Source organism: Carassius auratus, chromosome 1, assembly GCF_003368295.1.
Source record: "Carassius auratus strain Wakin chromosome 1, ASM336829v1, whole genome shotgun sequence".
NCBI classification, from domain to species: domain Eukaryota; kingdom Metazoa; phylum Chordata; class Actinopteri; order Cypriniformes; family Cyprinidae; genus Carassius; species Carassius auratus.
This window is the reverse complement of record NC_039243.1, coordinates 11,449,281-11,466,043: the sequence shown is the minus strand read 5'-3', so window position 1 is coordinate 11,466,043 and position 16,763 is coordinate 11,449,281. Positions and strand designations below refer to the sequence as shown.

Sequence of the window (16,763 nt, the reverse complement as noted above, 5' to 3'; positions counted from 1 at the left end):
GTACTGTACACAGTCTGGGGGACTTGATTTGCCCATATTTTCAGTATACATCAAGTGAAATCTGATATGAACTGTAAGCTGTCTCAACTGTAATCTTAACATCTAATTTGTTGATTGTCATGTTGATGTCAGTTGACTACCAAAAGTTATGGCTTTTTTACTCAAGCTTGGATTATAAATGGAAAAAAGATATCTATGCTGTGTTGACATGTTTGCGTCATTTTTTCTTTTGTTTTGTTTTTTGATGATGATGATTAGACATTTTTACATAATATTGAATAAAAAATAAAAAAAACAACCATTTTTATTTCCAACTTAACGACATGCATCATTAATGAGATCGTGCAGCAAAGTTTAATACTGTTTAAAGCATTTAGCATGGAATAATGCTACTGTTCCTTTGCCATCTCTGTACTGTAGAAAAAAGTTACAACTGATATTAATATGCAACATGTGAGGTCATGTGACTGTAGTAAAGCACAGGACAGTTTGGAATGCTTGTCATATTTTATAATTTTTTGTGTGTGTTTAAATATTGTCTGGTATATTGTATTGTATATTGTCCATTGTGGCATGCAGAAGGCTGTGCATTCTTCGTTTCAAACTCATCCTCTGTGTGACCACAGGTGGGGACTGTGGGTGAGGACGAGGAATGGAAGCTTCTGCATGAGATAGACAGTCCACCAGCCTCAGACACTCTGGAGATTCCCAATCTCATTCCCTTCACTCAGTACAGGTGAGCTTTTTGCTCCTTTGCTGGATGGAAAACCACTTTCCCATCAACCTAGCAGGGTTTCAGTGTAAATTTCAGCTGTTAATGTCCTTTCAATATTGACCAAACACTCATTATATTTCCAGCTCTCCCTGCGTTACGTACTGTATCTCCAGCTTTTTTTCCCCTGTTTTTCTTCATTCTCTCTCTCTGTCTTCCTTTCACTCTCCTTTTCTAATTCTCTCAATAATTGATTTTCTCAAGGTCCTGTGGAAAGATTGCCTTCTGAATCTCAGCACACTATCTTGTCCTAAAGGGATTACAGATGATCAGAGGCTGTACAGATCTGTTATCCTGTCCAAAATTCCCCTTTGTCCCGCTACTCAAGAGCAAGACCTGGGAATTAAAAAACGCTGTTTTTGTCTCTCCTCTCCTACATATTCCTTTCAGGTTCAGGATGAAGCAGGTGAACATTGTGGGTTCGAGTCCCTTCAGTCAGCCATCTCGTATGATGCAGACCCTGCAGTCTAGTCCAGATGTTTCCCCGACAAATCTCATAGTCATTTCTGCAAGTGAAACAAGTTTAAGGATTCGCTGGGAGGTAAGAAATGATGGTGAAGTTTGCACCAAGTACAGGTTTTCTACATCTAAATATGATTTTGTTCTTCTATACTATACTGTAAAAAAGTCCGGAGTCAGTATGATTATTTTTCTTTTTCTCTTTCTTTTTAAATTTTTTTTATTATAACTTCTATATGAAGCAAAAATGGATTCAATTTCAGTAAGAGCATAGTGACACTTCAGCTGCTGAAAATTCTGTTTTGCTGTCACAGGTATAAATAACACTTTAAAATATAAAATAAATATTTTTCCCAATCAGAATGAACCCTCATTTTGACCATTAATGAACCATAATAATGAAAAATAATAATAAAAAATACCTGTTTCCAGATTTTTTATATTAAATGAATATTTTATTTATATACACAATGCTATATAATGTTGCAATAATGTGGCAAAATATCCATATGAATATTTTTTTTTTTATGAAAACATTTTAATACGTTTAAAATTCCACCCGGGACTTTTTAGAGACACAAATTTAATCAGTTTTTAATTGGTTTATTAAAATGAACAATATTAAATTATATTATTCACAAATAAATCACTAGAAGATGTCATGTTATTTTTTGATGATGTACATATCACACATTCATCATTTCCATTATATATTTATCATTAAGATTTCTTTGTTGTTGTATTTGAATTCATTTTCTATAAAAAATATTAAAAGTGTATATCATTATTCCCAGGGGAAAAATGTGTGTGTGTGAAATATAATAGTATATATATATATATACATTCTGCCAAACATATGCAATTTATAAGAGCTAAAGAGCTTAACATTTTTCTCCTGTTGCATCTAAAGGTAGTGGTTCTGGACATTTTTTGTGAACTTTTATCTTAAAAACTGGAGCTCTCATAAGAATCTAGCCATTTATGCACGCTCAAACACATGCAGAGACTGTCTGTTGTGTTTCTGTGCGCACACTGAATATGTGAGGGATATACTGGAAGAGGTTGACAGCTTATTTTTCCTGTCTGTTTTTTGCTATCACAAGCCATAGTACCTGTCAGTATCAGATGTAATTGCTGTTATTTTCTCCTTCAGTTCTCCTTTTTTCCCTCCTCACCTTTTCAAAACCTGAAGAGCGATCGAAGAACCTGAGTTGTAGAGGCACATTACACGAAGGCTGTCATTACATAAGACAGGACTCCATTTAATAAAAAAAAAATGGCTTCTGCCAAGCCTCCCCTGGTCGTAGTAACACATTTGTGGGGTGTTGATGGTAAAAAATGACCCTCAGGACATAATAGTGCTTAATGCAGTACTTCAAAAGCGCTGAAAACGCAAACAGTGACCTCTTAACCTTTTTTATGGATAGTCATTTATCACACTCATATTCAAACTACTATGTAGCAGCCATAAAATAAAAGGATATACTTTTACTGCTCTTCTGTCATTTCCCAAGCAACCCAAGTTTCTTAAGTGTTAATGTCTTTAATGAGGACATTGGAAGATGTATTTTATGAGGAGTTGCTGTGGAAATGCATTGACCTTCAGAAGTATTTAGAAAGCAACACAAATTAGTTTTGATTAACTAAACCATTCTGGTGTTTCAGTACAAAAGTCTTATTCACTAGCCGCTTCTAATCTGATTTACCCAAACTGAAAATAAACCCAAGTGAAACAAGCTCATCGAAATGCTTGTCGCTTGTTGTAGATGGACTGACACTCAAATGGACATAGATGAAATAGCTTTTAACGATTTTTTTATATCACATCATATATTAAATCGTGATGTTACAAGCAACTAAAGATTAGCAGCTTACCGTGAAGACCATAAGAAGTCAAACACTGATTTGGCCCATACCTATGAAGTCACTTGCATCAGCATTCATCAACTCGCCAAAAGCATTTTAATAGAAATGCTTTCAAGCAGTCAACGTACTGAAGCTGTGAACATCGTTAGGTTTTGAGTGTGCATTAAAGTACTAGGCAAGCAACCATGTGCGAACTCTTGGCATCCAATGCTGGAAAATGTCTCCGAGCCGTGTGCCAGCATGAGGCTGTAGCAGGCGAGGGACTGAACTGCATTACAGCCAATTTGAAATGTCATTTAATTTATGTTTATGAGGAGATTAAGGAACTTCCTTTCTGTTTGCTGCACACAATTTGATGCTTGTGAAGGTTTTCATTCATCCAGATGATCGTAGAACTTATCCACTGGGATGAGCCACAAAACATTTATTTCCAATTCCTGTTAAGTAAGATTAGCATGCAGAAAATTTGTGCAACTTTTTCAGCCCTTAAATTTCGTTACTGTACGAATGCAATGGTGGCAACCAAAATGTGTTTGGACAACTGAAGTTTCTCTTCAACTGAATATTTTCTGTTTTTATACACTACTGTTTAAAATTTGGGGTGGGTAAGATGTGAGATGCATTTATTTAATTTGATCAATAAGATAGCAAAAACAGTAATATTTTGAAATGTTATTACATTTTAAAATAGTTGTTTTCTATTTGAATATATTTTAAAATGTAATTTATTCCTGTGATTAGAAAGCAGAATTTTTAATATGCTAATTTGGTGCTCCAAAAAACAAACAACAAAAAAAAAACTTATTATCAATGTTGAAAACAGCTGTGCTTCTTAAAATAATTTGGAAGCAATGATAAAAATAGATGTTCTTTGATAAATAGAAGGTTTAAAAGAACAGAAATTGTTTAATAAAAATCTGTAGCAGCTAAGGTTTTTCTTTTTTTTTTCTACTGACACTTTATAAATATAATGGGTCATATATATATATATATATATATATATATATATATATATATATATATATATATATATACATACATACATACATACATACATACATACATCATAATATATATATATATATATTTCTTTTTATTATTATTATTTATTTATTTATTTATTTATTTTTGGGAATATTACTGACCCCTTGACTTTTAAACCATCTCGTATCTGTCTAATTTAACTGCATTAGACAACATTGCAATTGTTTTTTTTTTTTTTATAACTTACAGTCATATTATTTTTGGGAACTGTTTTGTTTAAAAAGTGCAGGAGTGCCGTTTCTACTTTTTTGTTATCTAATGCAATGAAATCCATTTATTTTAAGTGCCTGGTGTGTTCAGAAATGTTGAGGACACTCTATATAACCTTATCCTGTCAAACCATTTTACATAGAATAATTTTTCTAGCGCTCTTACAATCCAATTCACAGCTTTTGGGTCTTATTATTGATGTAGGTTTATCAAAGTCTTTCCCACCCAAAAGATTTTCCTCTTCATCTTTTCTAGCCGCTTCCAGAGGCAGCTTATAACGGAAATCCTGAAAGCGTGGGTTACCGTGTACGTGCACAGAGAGCAGACGGGCTTGGCCTGCCCCGGATGGAGACCATTTCTGAACGCCTTTCTCGTGAGGTGACGGTGGAGGGACTTGAGGAATGGACGGAGTACGAGCTGAGTATTCAGGCTTTTAACGGCATCGGGCCTGGACCCTGGAGCAGTCCTGTACTGTGCAAAACTAAAGAGTCAGGTGACACAGCAAAACATTTCCAGAAAACATGCTTGATTTTTACAAAAGTACCGTTCAAAATAAATTATAAATGAGTGATTCATGTCATGCATTTGAGGAAAAAAAACAAAATAGTTGATGTTTTGTATGTGACCAAATGAGTTATGTTAATAAAAGCATTATTGTGCTATGGTCAAATTTCCATTTTGATCATTTTTCATTTTATTTGTGCTTTATAAGATGGATAGCAACAAATAAATACAGATATTCTCATGATTAATGCCACAAGTTGCTGTTTTCCTTAGTAATTCTAAACAAGCTATAGTTTAGCTGCGCAGTACTAGCCGATTTTTGGTCGTAAGCTTCATTTACATAGCCTTTGGAGACTCTGAAGGAGTCTGTGCCCGAGGCCACATCTCGCAGCGGGTGGGTTTTAGCAGCTCCAGCGACTCCCTGCAGAGTTAATGATCCTGTCGACCCCTAGACAACTTCTAGAAAGTTTGAAATGATCAGAGGCAGCTGGTGAGGTGGGCACTTGTGGCCCTGGCAGTGACCACTTACAGGTTTCAAACATCCGTTTCTCCATGAATTTTCCTGTTGATTGTGAAAATGACATTCACTGTAGAAATGTCCACAGCTTTTTCATGACCTTTGCAGATTTGATATGCATTCTAGTCCTGGAAAACACACGTTTGAAACCCTACAATGTTTTTTTTAGGAGTGTAAGGATCCTACAGATAGCTACCTCTCACATTGAAGAACCCGACAAACATGATGCGATTCATTTTTTGTCCGAAAACTTTAAAACCATATAATGCAAACACAATTTTTTGTGCAGTTCTCTTACACAAAAATAACAGAACAAAGCCCAATTCGGATGATAATTGTTTCTCATGGGGACATAAACTAGTTCCAATATTTACAGGGGTTAGTCTGTGATTTTATTGCTGTCCGAATCCAGAATGTCGGTAAAAAGTAAAAATCCCTGGCCAAAATACCCACAGTTTTTGGACAAAAACCAAGGTTATGTGGTCATTTAATTGCGTCTGAATCCTCTCCGAGTTTACAAGAAGTTATCAATTCAGAATTCACTGTTTAAATCCTTTTTGACCACTGCCGAACACCGTACAGGAACTATTGCACTTGACCATAATTTGCATGCATATTTATTAATGAAATGCTGGAAAGTATTTACAGGAACAGTATTTCATGACTGCTCCACCACAGCAAGTGGGAGCTGTTAAGAACAAAAAGAAGCAAGAAAAGAAAAGCATGGCAACATCGGAAATGGGTCATTATTATGGCAGCAACAGGTATCCAATATAATAAAAAAAAAATTGTATTATATAAAATTGTAATATTATATAAGGGGCCATGTAAATGTATATTTACCAATGCTCACATGAGAAACAATAACCATCTGAATCGGACTTAAGAAAATTGTTTTCTCACTGAAGCTGTGCATGAACATAGTGTATGCCAGCAAGCCATGAAGGAACAACTATACATCACATACAATACAATCACTGGATAAAGTTGCCCCTTCAAATTGTATCCTAAATTAGTCTATTACAAGAATTTATACTTACGCAGTTCTCGTGTTCTTATTTCAGCGAAGCTTCACATGACAAGAAATCATGGAGAAATGTCAGAGGATGTTGTATAAGTTGTCAGACCTCCGTTTTTAATCAGTACACGTGACAGACTCCAATAGAAGAGAATGAGATTTCAGCAAAAAATAGTCAGTAGATGTGAAACCCTGACCAAAATAAATAGTTTTTTAGTCAGCTGGTAAGACATCAGCCTTAGGCTAATGAGCTGTATTACTTGGTGGAATTGTTTATTCGCATTATTATTAATGATAATTGGAGTCTTTTATCTTATTGTTGTTCCAATATGATGAAAAACAGCCTTTCAGTGTTGTAAAAATCACTCTAACACACAGCCTTGAGCAGGTTTTTGTGTTAGTATAAAATGGCTTTTCATATGGGTGTGTTTTCAGTTCCCTCCGGTGCCCCAGAAAATGTGAGCGCAGAAGCGGTGAGCTCCACAAGTATATTGGTCACCTGGGGTTCGGTCCCTGAACACCAGAAGAATGGACACATCCTTGGTTACAAGGTACGGTTACTACATCAAAGAGAACGCTTTAAGACCCTTAAAATCCCCCTCAGGTTTGGCTGGAGAGTTCTGCCGGCCAAAACACTGCAGAAGGGTGAATTATTACTGTATATGGAGACATATCAGTGCTTGTTTAGGAAGATATTTTAATATTTTAACAAGCAAATGTGTTGATTTATTTATTTAGTATATACAATGAAATGGTCAAGTATTTTAAAAACATGAAATCTTCATATTTATGATGACATAATTATAATTTTGCCATGAATAATCCATTTTTCTGTCAGACTGTCAGAAGGTGAATTAGCATTTTTTTTCAGCCTCTCTGCCATTTTTATTCAGACCAGTTACATACTGTATAATATACATAATAATGTAGTGGGCTGAAATTGCAGGATTTTACATTTTATTTTTGTCAAAACTGACATTATTTTAACTGTAAGGTTGTTTAAATCATAGTTTCTGCAGTAATTTTACAGTTTAGGATGTTATCATAGACATTTGTGTTCTTTCAAAAGAATGTTGCCACCTAAACATGTATTTGTATTCTAATGTCACAATTTTCTGAAATGATTTTAACTGCTGATAACATAGTCTGTAGCTATATTTAAAGTCGACAGGAAATGAAAATTGTGTTATTGATCTCATTGTGAATGCATGTTTCATTTTTCAAAATGACCAAAATGACCGATTTGTCTCCGGTGATGTGTCGGACTTCTCAAGTTATTTAGTCAGCATCAACTCTGCTCTTCCAAAATAAACTGCAAGCTCGCATTCAGATTTGCATCCATCCAATTATCAACCAATGGATTTTCCCTGCCCTACATTTCACCTGAAAGTCCATTACATATGAATATACATTACAATATGGAAGATCTATTGCTGTTTACATTAAATTGCAACTTAAGTGTTAAAAAAACTATGCGTATATATATATATATATATATATATATATATATATCAACAGCCAAACCACCACATAGCAGAACCAATCAGAAGCACCGTAGCAAAAAAGAGTATGCAGTACCTTTCTACACATCTAATGTAATGCTAGTATCATGCTCCACAGGCACTTTGTACCACAAAGAGATGTTAATACACACATCTACAAAAGTTTTTCCTCATGCTTTAATGCACACATTCAGCCGAACATAGTTCGTATTGTGTTCATTTTGAACACATCTATAAAGTATGTGAAGCTATTGAAACCCCTTTGCACTGTTGCTTGTATAAGGCTTTCTCAATTTTCTGCTTAGGCTGTGTAGAGTGACATGATGCAAGATCATGAAATTGCTGAAACAGGTTTTCCTTTTACACACTGTCGGAAGAAGTCAATTGATAAAATGCTTACACTGTAAAAAGCGGGGAGGAAATGAAATAACACAATTAATTATTGATCACTTCTGAAGTCAGGACCCAACTTAAACAAAACGTGGAACTTTTTTTTTCTTAATTTTTATCTAAAGAAACAGTGATGGTTGCACGTGCAAAAGATGCTTGAAGTGTTGTGAGCTGTTGCCGTGTGGTTGACTTCTCAAGTCAAAAGAACTCTGTTGAACAGCTCTATTGCAGCGGACTCACTATAAAGTTTCAGGAGTGACAACCGCATTTATATATGGTAGTAAATCTCCTAAATTTCCTTTACCGTATTTTTCGGACTATAAGTCTCACCTGAGTATAAGTCGCATCAGTCCAAAAATACGTCATGACGAGGAAAAAAACATATACAAGTCGCACTGGACTATAAGTCGCATTTATTTAGACCCTAGAACCAAGAGAAAACATTACCGTCTCCAGCAGCGAGAGGGCGCTCTATGCTGCTCAGTGTAGACTACAGGAGCACTGAGCAGCATAAGAGCGCCCTCTCGTGGCTGTAGACGGTAATGTTTTCTGTTAGTTCATTTCTCTTGGTTCATGTCAAATTAATTTTGATTAATAAGTCGCACCTGACTATAAGTCGCAGGACCAGCCAAACTATGAAAAAAGTGTGAATTATAGTCCGGAAAATACGGTAACTCTAGGAGTGCATTTGTCATGCCTGTAAATTACAGCTGCAGATACCAAATTTAGCTGCAGTACGTACATGACCATGATATTCTGGTCTATTTAATCATCCATTAGGGGTTTGCTCAAAACCCTAAGAATGAGTAGTATATATAGAATAGTAATTAGCGAGCACTACTACACACTGTACAGTTGTTGTTGATTTAAGGATGTTCCAACGCTCTATATCACATCAAAACTGTTTCTGTGTGACCTATATTTCCATGTTTCCTTTTATCGCTAGGTATTATACAGAGAAAAAGATTTAGAGCGGGCTCCCCAGGTCCAGCTGGTGAACGGGAACCAAACTCACTTGCTTCTTTTAAAAAACCTCAGGAAATTCATCCTGTATGAGGTTCAGGTGCTCGCATTTACACGTGTCGGAGATGGACCACCCAGCCTCCCCCCCACAGTTGAAAGAACCAAGGATGATGGTAAGCAACCAATAAAATCAATGCATCACCCACTGAACAGAAGGCATCATCTAATTCTTCACACATTCCCACTGGTTCTGACAAATCAAACAGGCATAATAAAAGCAAAAATAAATGTTCACACACACATTGGGTCAAAATTAGACTTTGAGTGAAAGCTTAGCAGATGTTCCTTCACCCACTCACACACCTGTAAACACGCACACACACAGCTTATAGTTATGTCCTGCTACATGCTCTGGTGGTTTCCAGCTGTGCCCGACATTCAGACTGGCATTACCTCCCACGTGGCTCCAGTCACAGACAAACACACATGCATGCTCGCTGACACTTCTGCCTGGCCTCCTGGTGCCCCCACTGCATGAAACCTCATCCTGCATCAATGCATCGCTTGAGTCACTTGTCTGAACCACCTCTCACTCGCTCTGTTTTAATCCCAGCTCATAGAAAAGAAAAATCACTAATGACATCTCGATTTGTTCTTAGACAGCTGTGACATTAAATGTCAACTTTTGAAGGTGTAATGCTTTTTAGATATTCATCCTAAGAAAAAATATCCAAGAATTTTTTTGTGTGTGTCTTCTGTTTCTCAATATAAATGGTTCAGTATTTAATTACTATAATTATTTTATTTATAATTACATTTATTATGCGCAATAATAAAAATGTCCTTATATACTAATACAGTAAAGCAATTGCACATTTTTGATTACAAAAAGAAAAACATAAATTATTCAATATGCAATTAGTATAATTATTAATTGAATTATTGTATTTATAATTATTGTATTTAGTTTATAATTATATTCTCTGTCCTGTAATGAGCAATAATAATAAAAACTTGAAATAAATACATTACATTTTAGTTATTAATATTTTAAATTGCTTTTATAATTAATTATAATTATATAAATAAATACTATTTTGTATGTATTATTATAATTAATTGTATTTATTATTTATTATTAATTATTACATATTAATTACAATAAATATGATTATTTCTGGGAATTAAGTATTATTATTTTGCATGTTTAGTACAATAAATGTTACTATAATTGTATTTGACATATTTACTATAAAAATAAATGAAAAGTCATTACTCTTTTTCACAGTGCAGTTATGAAAATGAGTTGTTTTTCAAATTATGGTATTTATAATTTGGAGTGAAAATGTGCCTAGTTATCATGAATCGAATGTCATACTGAAAAAAAGAATAGACTTAAAAATAGACTTCTTCTAAAAGCTGAAGTGAAATATGACAGGCATTACTTGACAGTTTTCATGAGGTTAAACCATGTGTGAACCTCATTAAGTCTCCTGAGCTCTGAAAGAGCAACCCTCTGAGCAATCAAATTTCCTTCTGAAAGTTTCTCCCAGAAATATGTACTCACATGCATGCAATATATTTCCACAGCAAGGGAAAGTAAGCTGCCATCTTTCCCTTTGAAATGAGTGAGTGTGTTCATATGTGGACTGTGGAGTCTTGCCAGCGGAATGACAAATGCCCTCTTTCTGTCATTTTTCTTAATCGGCTCAATGGAGCAACATTCATTCGGAAATGTACAGGGATACCAGGGATACCAGATACTGGAATGTCTATGTGATTATTCTCTACACACACTGACTCACACTTTACACACATATCAGAAGTAGTAGATTACTAACACTGTTGGCCTATTGTCCACTGGCAGAGTTAAATGTGTTTCATGAGGGATTATCAAACACTAATATTTATATTTATGGATTTAAGGAATTAGAAGTTTACAGGGAGACTTCGTGCGTGTGAGAAGAGATTAAAATGTCATTTATCACGGGCGCGTTAAAAGCTTGGCCCCACAAACAGATTTTTTGAAGTGTTTGAAATATGTGCTACATTAGAAGAAATCAGAACGTAGACTACAGTAATCTGTTTTAAATACCATGTTGGACTGTGTATCCTCTTTCTCTCTCCCTTCCTCTCTTCTCTCCAGTTCCCGGTCCACCTGTCAGGTTGGTGTTTCCAGAAGTGCGCCTCACGTCTGTCAGAGTCGTCTGGCAACCTCCCTCCGAGCCAAACGGCATCATTATGGGTAAGAGAACAGAAACGCTACACAAGCAGCCCCACACACATTTATCAAGCTATAAATGAAGCCATATCGCAGAAATCTGTTGTATTGTATAAAGCTTATTATAATAATAAAACACTAACCCTAAAAGAAAATATTTCTACTAAACAAATTAATAACTAATGCATTTAGTATAATATTGTAATATTGTATTATACATTTTTTAAATAGATTTTTACCTTTTTTTAATTAATCAGTAATCTGTTATTTATTTTCCTTATTAATAATTTTACTTTTTTTGAAGTAAGTTTTGCTCAACAAAGCATTTATTTATATAAATTATATATATTATATATATATATTTTATTAACTGTACATAGCTTAAAATTATTAATATTTTTATCTAATTATTTTATGTATTATTTATGTATGTGATCCCTCAGAAATCATTTTATATGCTAATTTAGTGCTCAAGAAACATTTATTATTATCAATGATGAAAACAGTTTTGCTCCCTAATATTTTGGTTGAAGATCTTTTGGATGGTGGAAAAAAATATTATTTAATGTATGCAAATTTACATTTTAATATAATTTTTTTGTAACATTATAAATGTGACTTTCAGTCAGTTTAATGCGTCCTCGCTGAATAAAAGTGTTCTAGCCCCAAACCTTTAATGATTATTTTTTAAGCTTAATTTAGCAAATTATAGCTTAATTATTAAAATGATCTCCTGTGTATTTATGTATTCACAGATATTATAACTCATATCCTTGTAAAGGCTTCATAAATGTAATCTTCATCTGCAGTAAAAATGCAGTTTAAGGCCTTAAAGAAGGTCTGCTTGTTCCCATTGCACCCTGGGACGTTTGAAATGTTATTATTGCAAGCAAGGTCATGCCGTATATTGCACTGGAGTCAGGTTGTACATGTGTGTATCATGAGATTTTCTCCATTGTGATTTCAATTGTGTATTGCGATTAATCCGCCTCAGTTTTGCCGTTATCAAGATAACATAACGGGCCATACAGACACAGATGCACAGCTATAGATGACTGGATTATGGACACTTGACCATCCGTGATGGATCATATAATCCCTTAACAGTGATAGAAATGTGAAGCCTCTTTACCTCGGATGATCTCTTGCCTTTGCCTGTTTTGTACACACACTCAAACACAAAGCTCTCTGCTGATTGGATCAGCCATTCCCAGTAGGATTGAGCGATATTAACCAAAGATCTTCAATCAGAGAAGATCTGTCAGTGTTCCAGCACTTATTTTATCCTCTCAGATCTATGTATTTCATTCGTGAGGATAAGCAGATAATGTGACTTTCACAAGGGGTATTTCATTATTCTGTGTTGATTTTCCTCAACAGCAGTCTCGCGGCTACCCTCGCAATAATTGAACGTCTGACTGTACAGTGTGAATAAATAGAATTCATCAAGTGACCTTGGAGGGATTTCAGATACCAAACCTATAAACTGATTAAGAACAGACCATTAGATCAGATCATCATCATTACACTGCAAAATTAAATTAAATTAAATTAAATTAAATTAAATTAAATTAAATTAAATTAAATTAAATTAAATTAAATTAAATAAGAAAAAATAATAAATTTTATTTATAATTAATTTTGGAGTACTTCATTCAGATATTAGAACTCTTAAGGTCTTTGCACACTGAGTCCCAAATGTTCGCATTCGTTTTTCCGTCTTTTCGTATTCACCATCCTTTCCTTTCAAAATGCATGCTACGGAAGTGAAAACGCAGGAAATTGAACCTGATCCAAAAAAAAAAGACAAACGAAAGTTTCAGAGGCAGTGTGTGAACATGATTAACACAATGAGAGGTTGTATTTTTTTTTTTTTTTACGTGATAAAATTTCGGACAAAAATTTTGGACTCAGTGTGAAAGACCTTTACTCACCTCTGTCGCTTTCTTTCTTCTGTGGAACATTTTCTGAGATTTTTTTATTGATATCAGAAAAATTATTTTTCCCTTTACTGTCACCTACTGAAATGACAACAAAGCATCATAAGAGTGACTCGTGCACTGTTTTTCAATCATGATCAAAGTTGTGAAGAAGACATATTAAACAATGTATATATATATATATATATATATATATATATATATATATATATATATATATATATATATATATATATATATTGTATGCTAAATGTGTCAAATCACTGGTGTAATCTGGATATAGAACTGTTGTTTTATGGTGGTGCAACTTTTATTTTAGTTCATAATTGACTTTCAGTGGTAATGTATTGAAAGCAAGAGCCTGTTAGTGAATATTGATTGGTGGATCGAGGTCTCTCTGGGGTCTCTCTTTGCTTTGGCATTTAATATTTCTTTCTCTCTCTCTCTCTCTCTCTCTCTCTCTCTCGCTCTCTATCTTTCTCTCCCTCTCTGTCAATATCTTTCTCACTCATTATCATCCTCTTTTATTCATCACTAGTTCTCTGTCAGGCTCTGTCTTTATCTCTCATATTGTCGATTTCTCTCTGTCTTACCCTTGCATTGATTTGCATATGGACCTAAAGATGAAGTGTGTAATTTCAGTGGCACTAGCATCACTAAATGGAGTTACAAATATAATTACTAGTTCCATAAACAACACCTCGTCTTCCATTGGTTGGATAAACAGAAATCACAGTTCAGCATCAAACTCATGCCGTTGATTGAGCCAATGTGCAGGCTGGTCTGGATGTTTAAAAATCAATGTATGAATGACTTATTAGGTGTCTAGCCATATTAAATAATTAGTTCACTCAATATTCAGTTATTATTTATACCTGTCAAACCTGTAAAAAACTTTCTTCTTTTAGTCGAATAAATGAGGTAATATAATGTAGAGTCTTATGGACTGTTCTTATAAAACTTTTCTAGTGCTCGTGCATCTTTTTGCACCACAAGCTGTCCATACATTGGAACTGCATGGAAAAAGGTGCATTATTCAAAAATGTCACGTTCCACAGAAATAAACTAATGATAGTTTGGAGTAATTTGATTGGATGAGTAAATGATGAGCTAATCCTTTAAGCTGGGAAAAAGAGAAAGTGTTTTAACATTTGAAAAATTTGCAAACCTATAATCTCTTTGTTGCTTTTGTTAAAAAACAAAAACAAATAAATAAACACAGATATGGCTTATGCAGTAGCTGTGCACGCAGCGATATGTATTAATGAGATACTGGCAGCGTGACATACAACTAATTGCTTTTGTCGGATCACTGTCTACCTTCAGAGACTTTATTGTGTGGCTCAGATTTGGGTAAAATACTTTAAAGTGAAGCTAATCTTTTTAGTATACAAGGCACTAGGCACAAAAAATAGATAAATACATTAAAGATATTGGTAATACTTTGCAATAAGTTTCCATTAGTTAATGTTAATGTATTAACTAACATGCACAAGCAATGAACAATACATTTATTACAGTATTTATTAATCTTTGTTAATGTTAGTTAATAAAAATACAGTCGTTCATTATTAGTTCAGGTTAATTCACAGTGCATTAACTAAAGCAAAACTTTTGATTTTAATAACGCATTAGTAAATGTTGAAGTTAACATGAACTATGATTAATAAATGCTGTTGAAGTATTGTTCATTCTTAGTTCAAAGCAGTTAACTAATGTTAACTAATGCACCTTTTTGTAAAGTGTTACCAAGATATTTAAGTGGTGTTGTCATTGAAAATGTATAATGTCGATATATATATGTTTTTCTGAAATCACAGTCATATTTAACATTTTAAAAACAATGAGAATCTCAATTACATTGACAATAGATATATTTACAATAAAAAGATCTAGCATAACTAGAACATATTTTCATTTCTGTAGATGAGATGAAAATATAAGCTACTGTATATTTTGCTGTTCAACTAATGTTCAATATTTCTGTTCAAAAAAGGAATAAAAGTGTGGAAATCGTGTACTGTATATGTGCTCATATACACAGGTTTTGTTTATTGACAGAAATTAATACTTTGGTTTAACAAGAATGCATTAAGTTGATTAAAAATGACAGTCAAGATATTAATGTTACAAAAAATCTCTTTCAAAGAAATGCTGTTCTTTGAACTTTTTATTCATCAAAGAAACCACAAAACAGTTTCCACAAAAATATTAAGCAGGAATCTGTTTTCAACATTGATATTAATAAGACATATTTCTTGAACAGCAAATCAGCATATTTAAATTATTTCTGAAGGATCATGTGACAATCAACACTGCAGTAATGATGCTGAAAATCCAGCTTGGCATCACAGAAATAAATTACATTTCAAAATATATTCAAATACAAAGCAGTTATTTAAAACTGTTTAACATAATTACTGTTTTTACTGTATTATTGATCTTACAAACTTAGCGTATATGTATTTAATTTACACCAAAAAAAGACAAACATGTTAATATAAAATTTACCACGCTACAGTTTGGTTACCATATTCATGTACCATGATATATAAATAGTACCTTAATGTACTATACAGAAAATTACTGGCATTCCCACCATGAAAGTGTCCTGAAAACATAGTATTTGTGTTACCACCATATATATATTTTTTTTTATGGTTTCTCCTGCTCTCCTTCTTTTAGAGCATTGAATGTCCGATGAAATGTGTTCTGTGGTTAGGGATCAGTGATTGCTGTGGTAACAGGGCGCACAAATAAAATGCGTCTGACCGAGGGGGCTACGATCCGACCAATTACACGGCTTACTGCTTTCACCACGGCAACCCAGACATTAAAAAATGAGTACTGAACCACCTGGCATGGGTCACAGCTCTACTATGATAGATGAGGGAAAATACAAAGCCTGAACAGTTGATTGCTGGCCCTTGTTTGTCCTTTTGCCTCCTTCTCTCCATTGCCAGGGCAAAAGATACTCTCAAACGAAAAAGAAAAGGAAGAAAAAAAGTGTTCAAGTTGATTTCTGCCTCCAGCGTAACATGCAAAATAAAGAAGAAAAAAAAGAAAAGAAAAGATAAACCATCACATGAGAGAGCTCAGGAACAAGCAGGAAAAACAGAGGATTTCGCATAGGCCCCTCTGGGCTTTTTGGGATGAGCTAGCAATGGCCTCCTAATAAAGGAGGATCTTAGCGAGCTGTGCGTTCGGAGAGGGGAAGAGGGAAAAGAAAGAAAGGGTGAATAAGAATCTGAGAAGACAAGGCAAAGGGGGAAAAAAGAAAAAAACATTGAATTAAAACCAGCCTCAGCTCTGTAGTGCCATGCTAATCTTTCAAATGGAGCATGCTAACACCTAGCA

At 34.2% G+C, this 16,763-nt stretch overlaps 2 protein-coding genes across 6 annotated transcripts in view; both read left to right on the top strand.

The window, feature by feature from the left end:
* The window catches only part of LOC113109348 (myb-like protein U), a 972,647-nt gene that overhangs the window by 194,617 nt on the left and 761,267 nt on the right, over nucleotides 1–16,763 (top strand). The gene's annotated exons all lie outside the window — the stretch shown is intronic.
* The window catches only part of LOC113109226 (protein sidekick-1-like), a 132,037-nt gene that overhangs the window by 92,793 nt on the left and 22,481 nt on the right, over nucleotides 1–16,763 (top strand). For all 5 annotated transcript variants that reach the window (XM_026272893.1, XM_026272894.1, XM_026272892.1 and 2 more), the window contains 6 exons: nucleotides 627–736; nucleotides 1,163–1,313; nucleotides 4,607–4,844; nucleotides 6,826–6,941; nucleotides 9,229–9,418; nucleotides 11,392–11,490. In XM_026272893.1, the coding sequence (XP_026128678.1) occupies nucleotides 627–736; nucleotides 1,163–1,313; nucleotides 4,607–4,844; nucleotides 6,826–6,941; nucleotides 9,229–9,418; nucleotides 11,392–11,490 (904 nt within the window). The remainder of the gene's footprint in view (nucleotides 1–626; nucleotides 737–1,162; nucleotides 1,314–4,606; nucleotides 4,845–6,825; nucleotides 6,942–9,228; nucleotides 9,419–11,391; nucleotides 11,491–16,763) is intronic.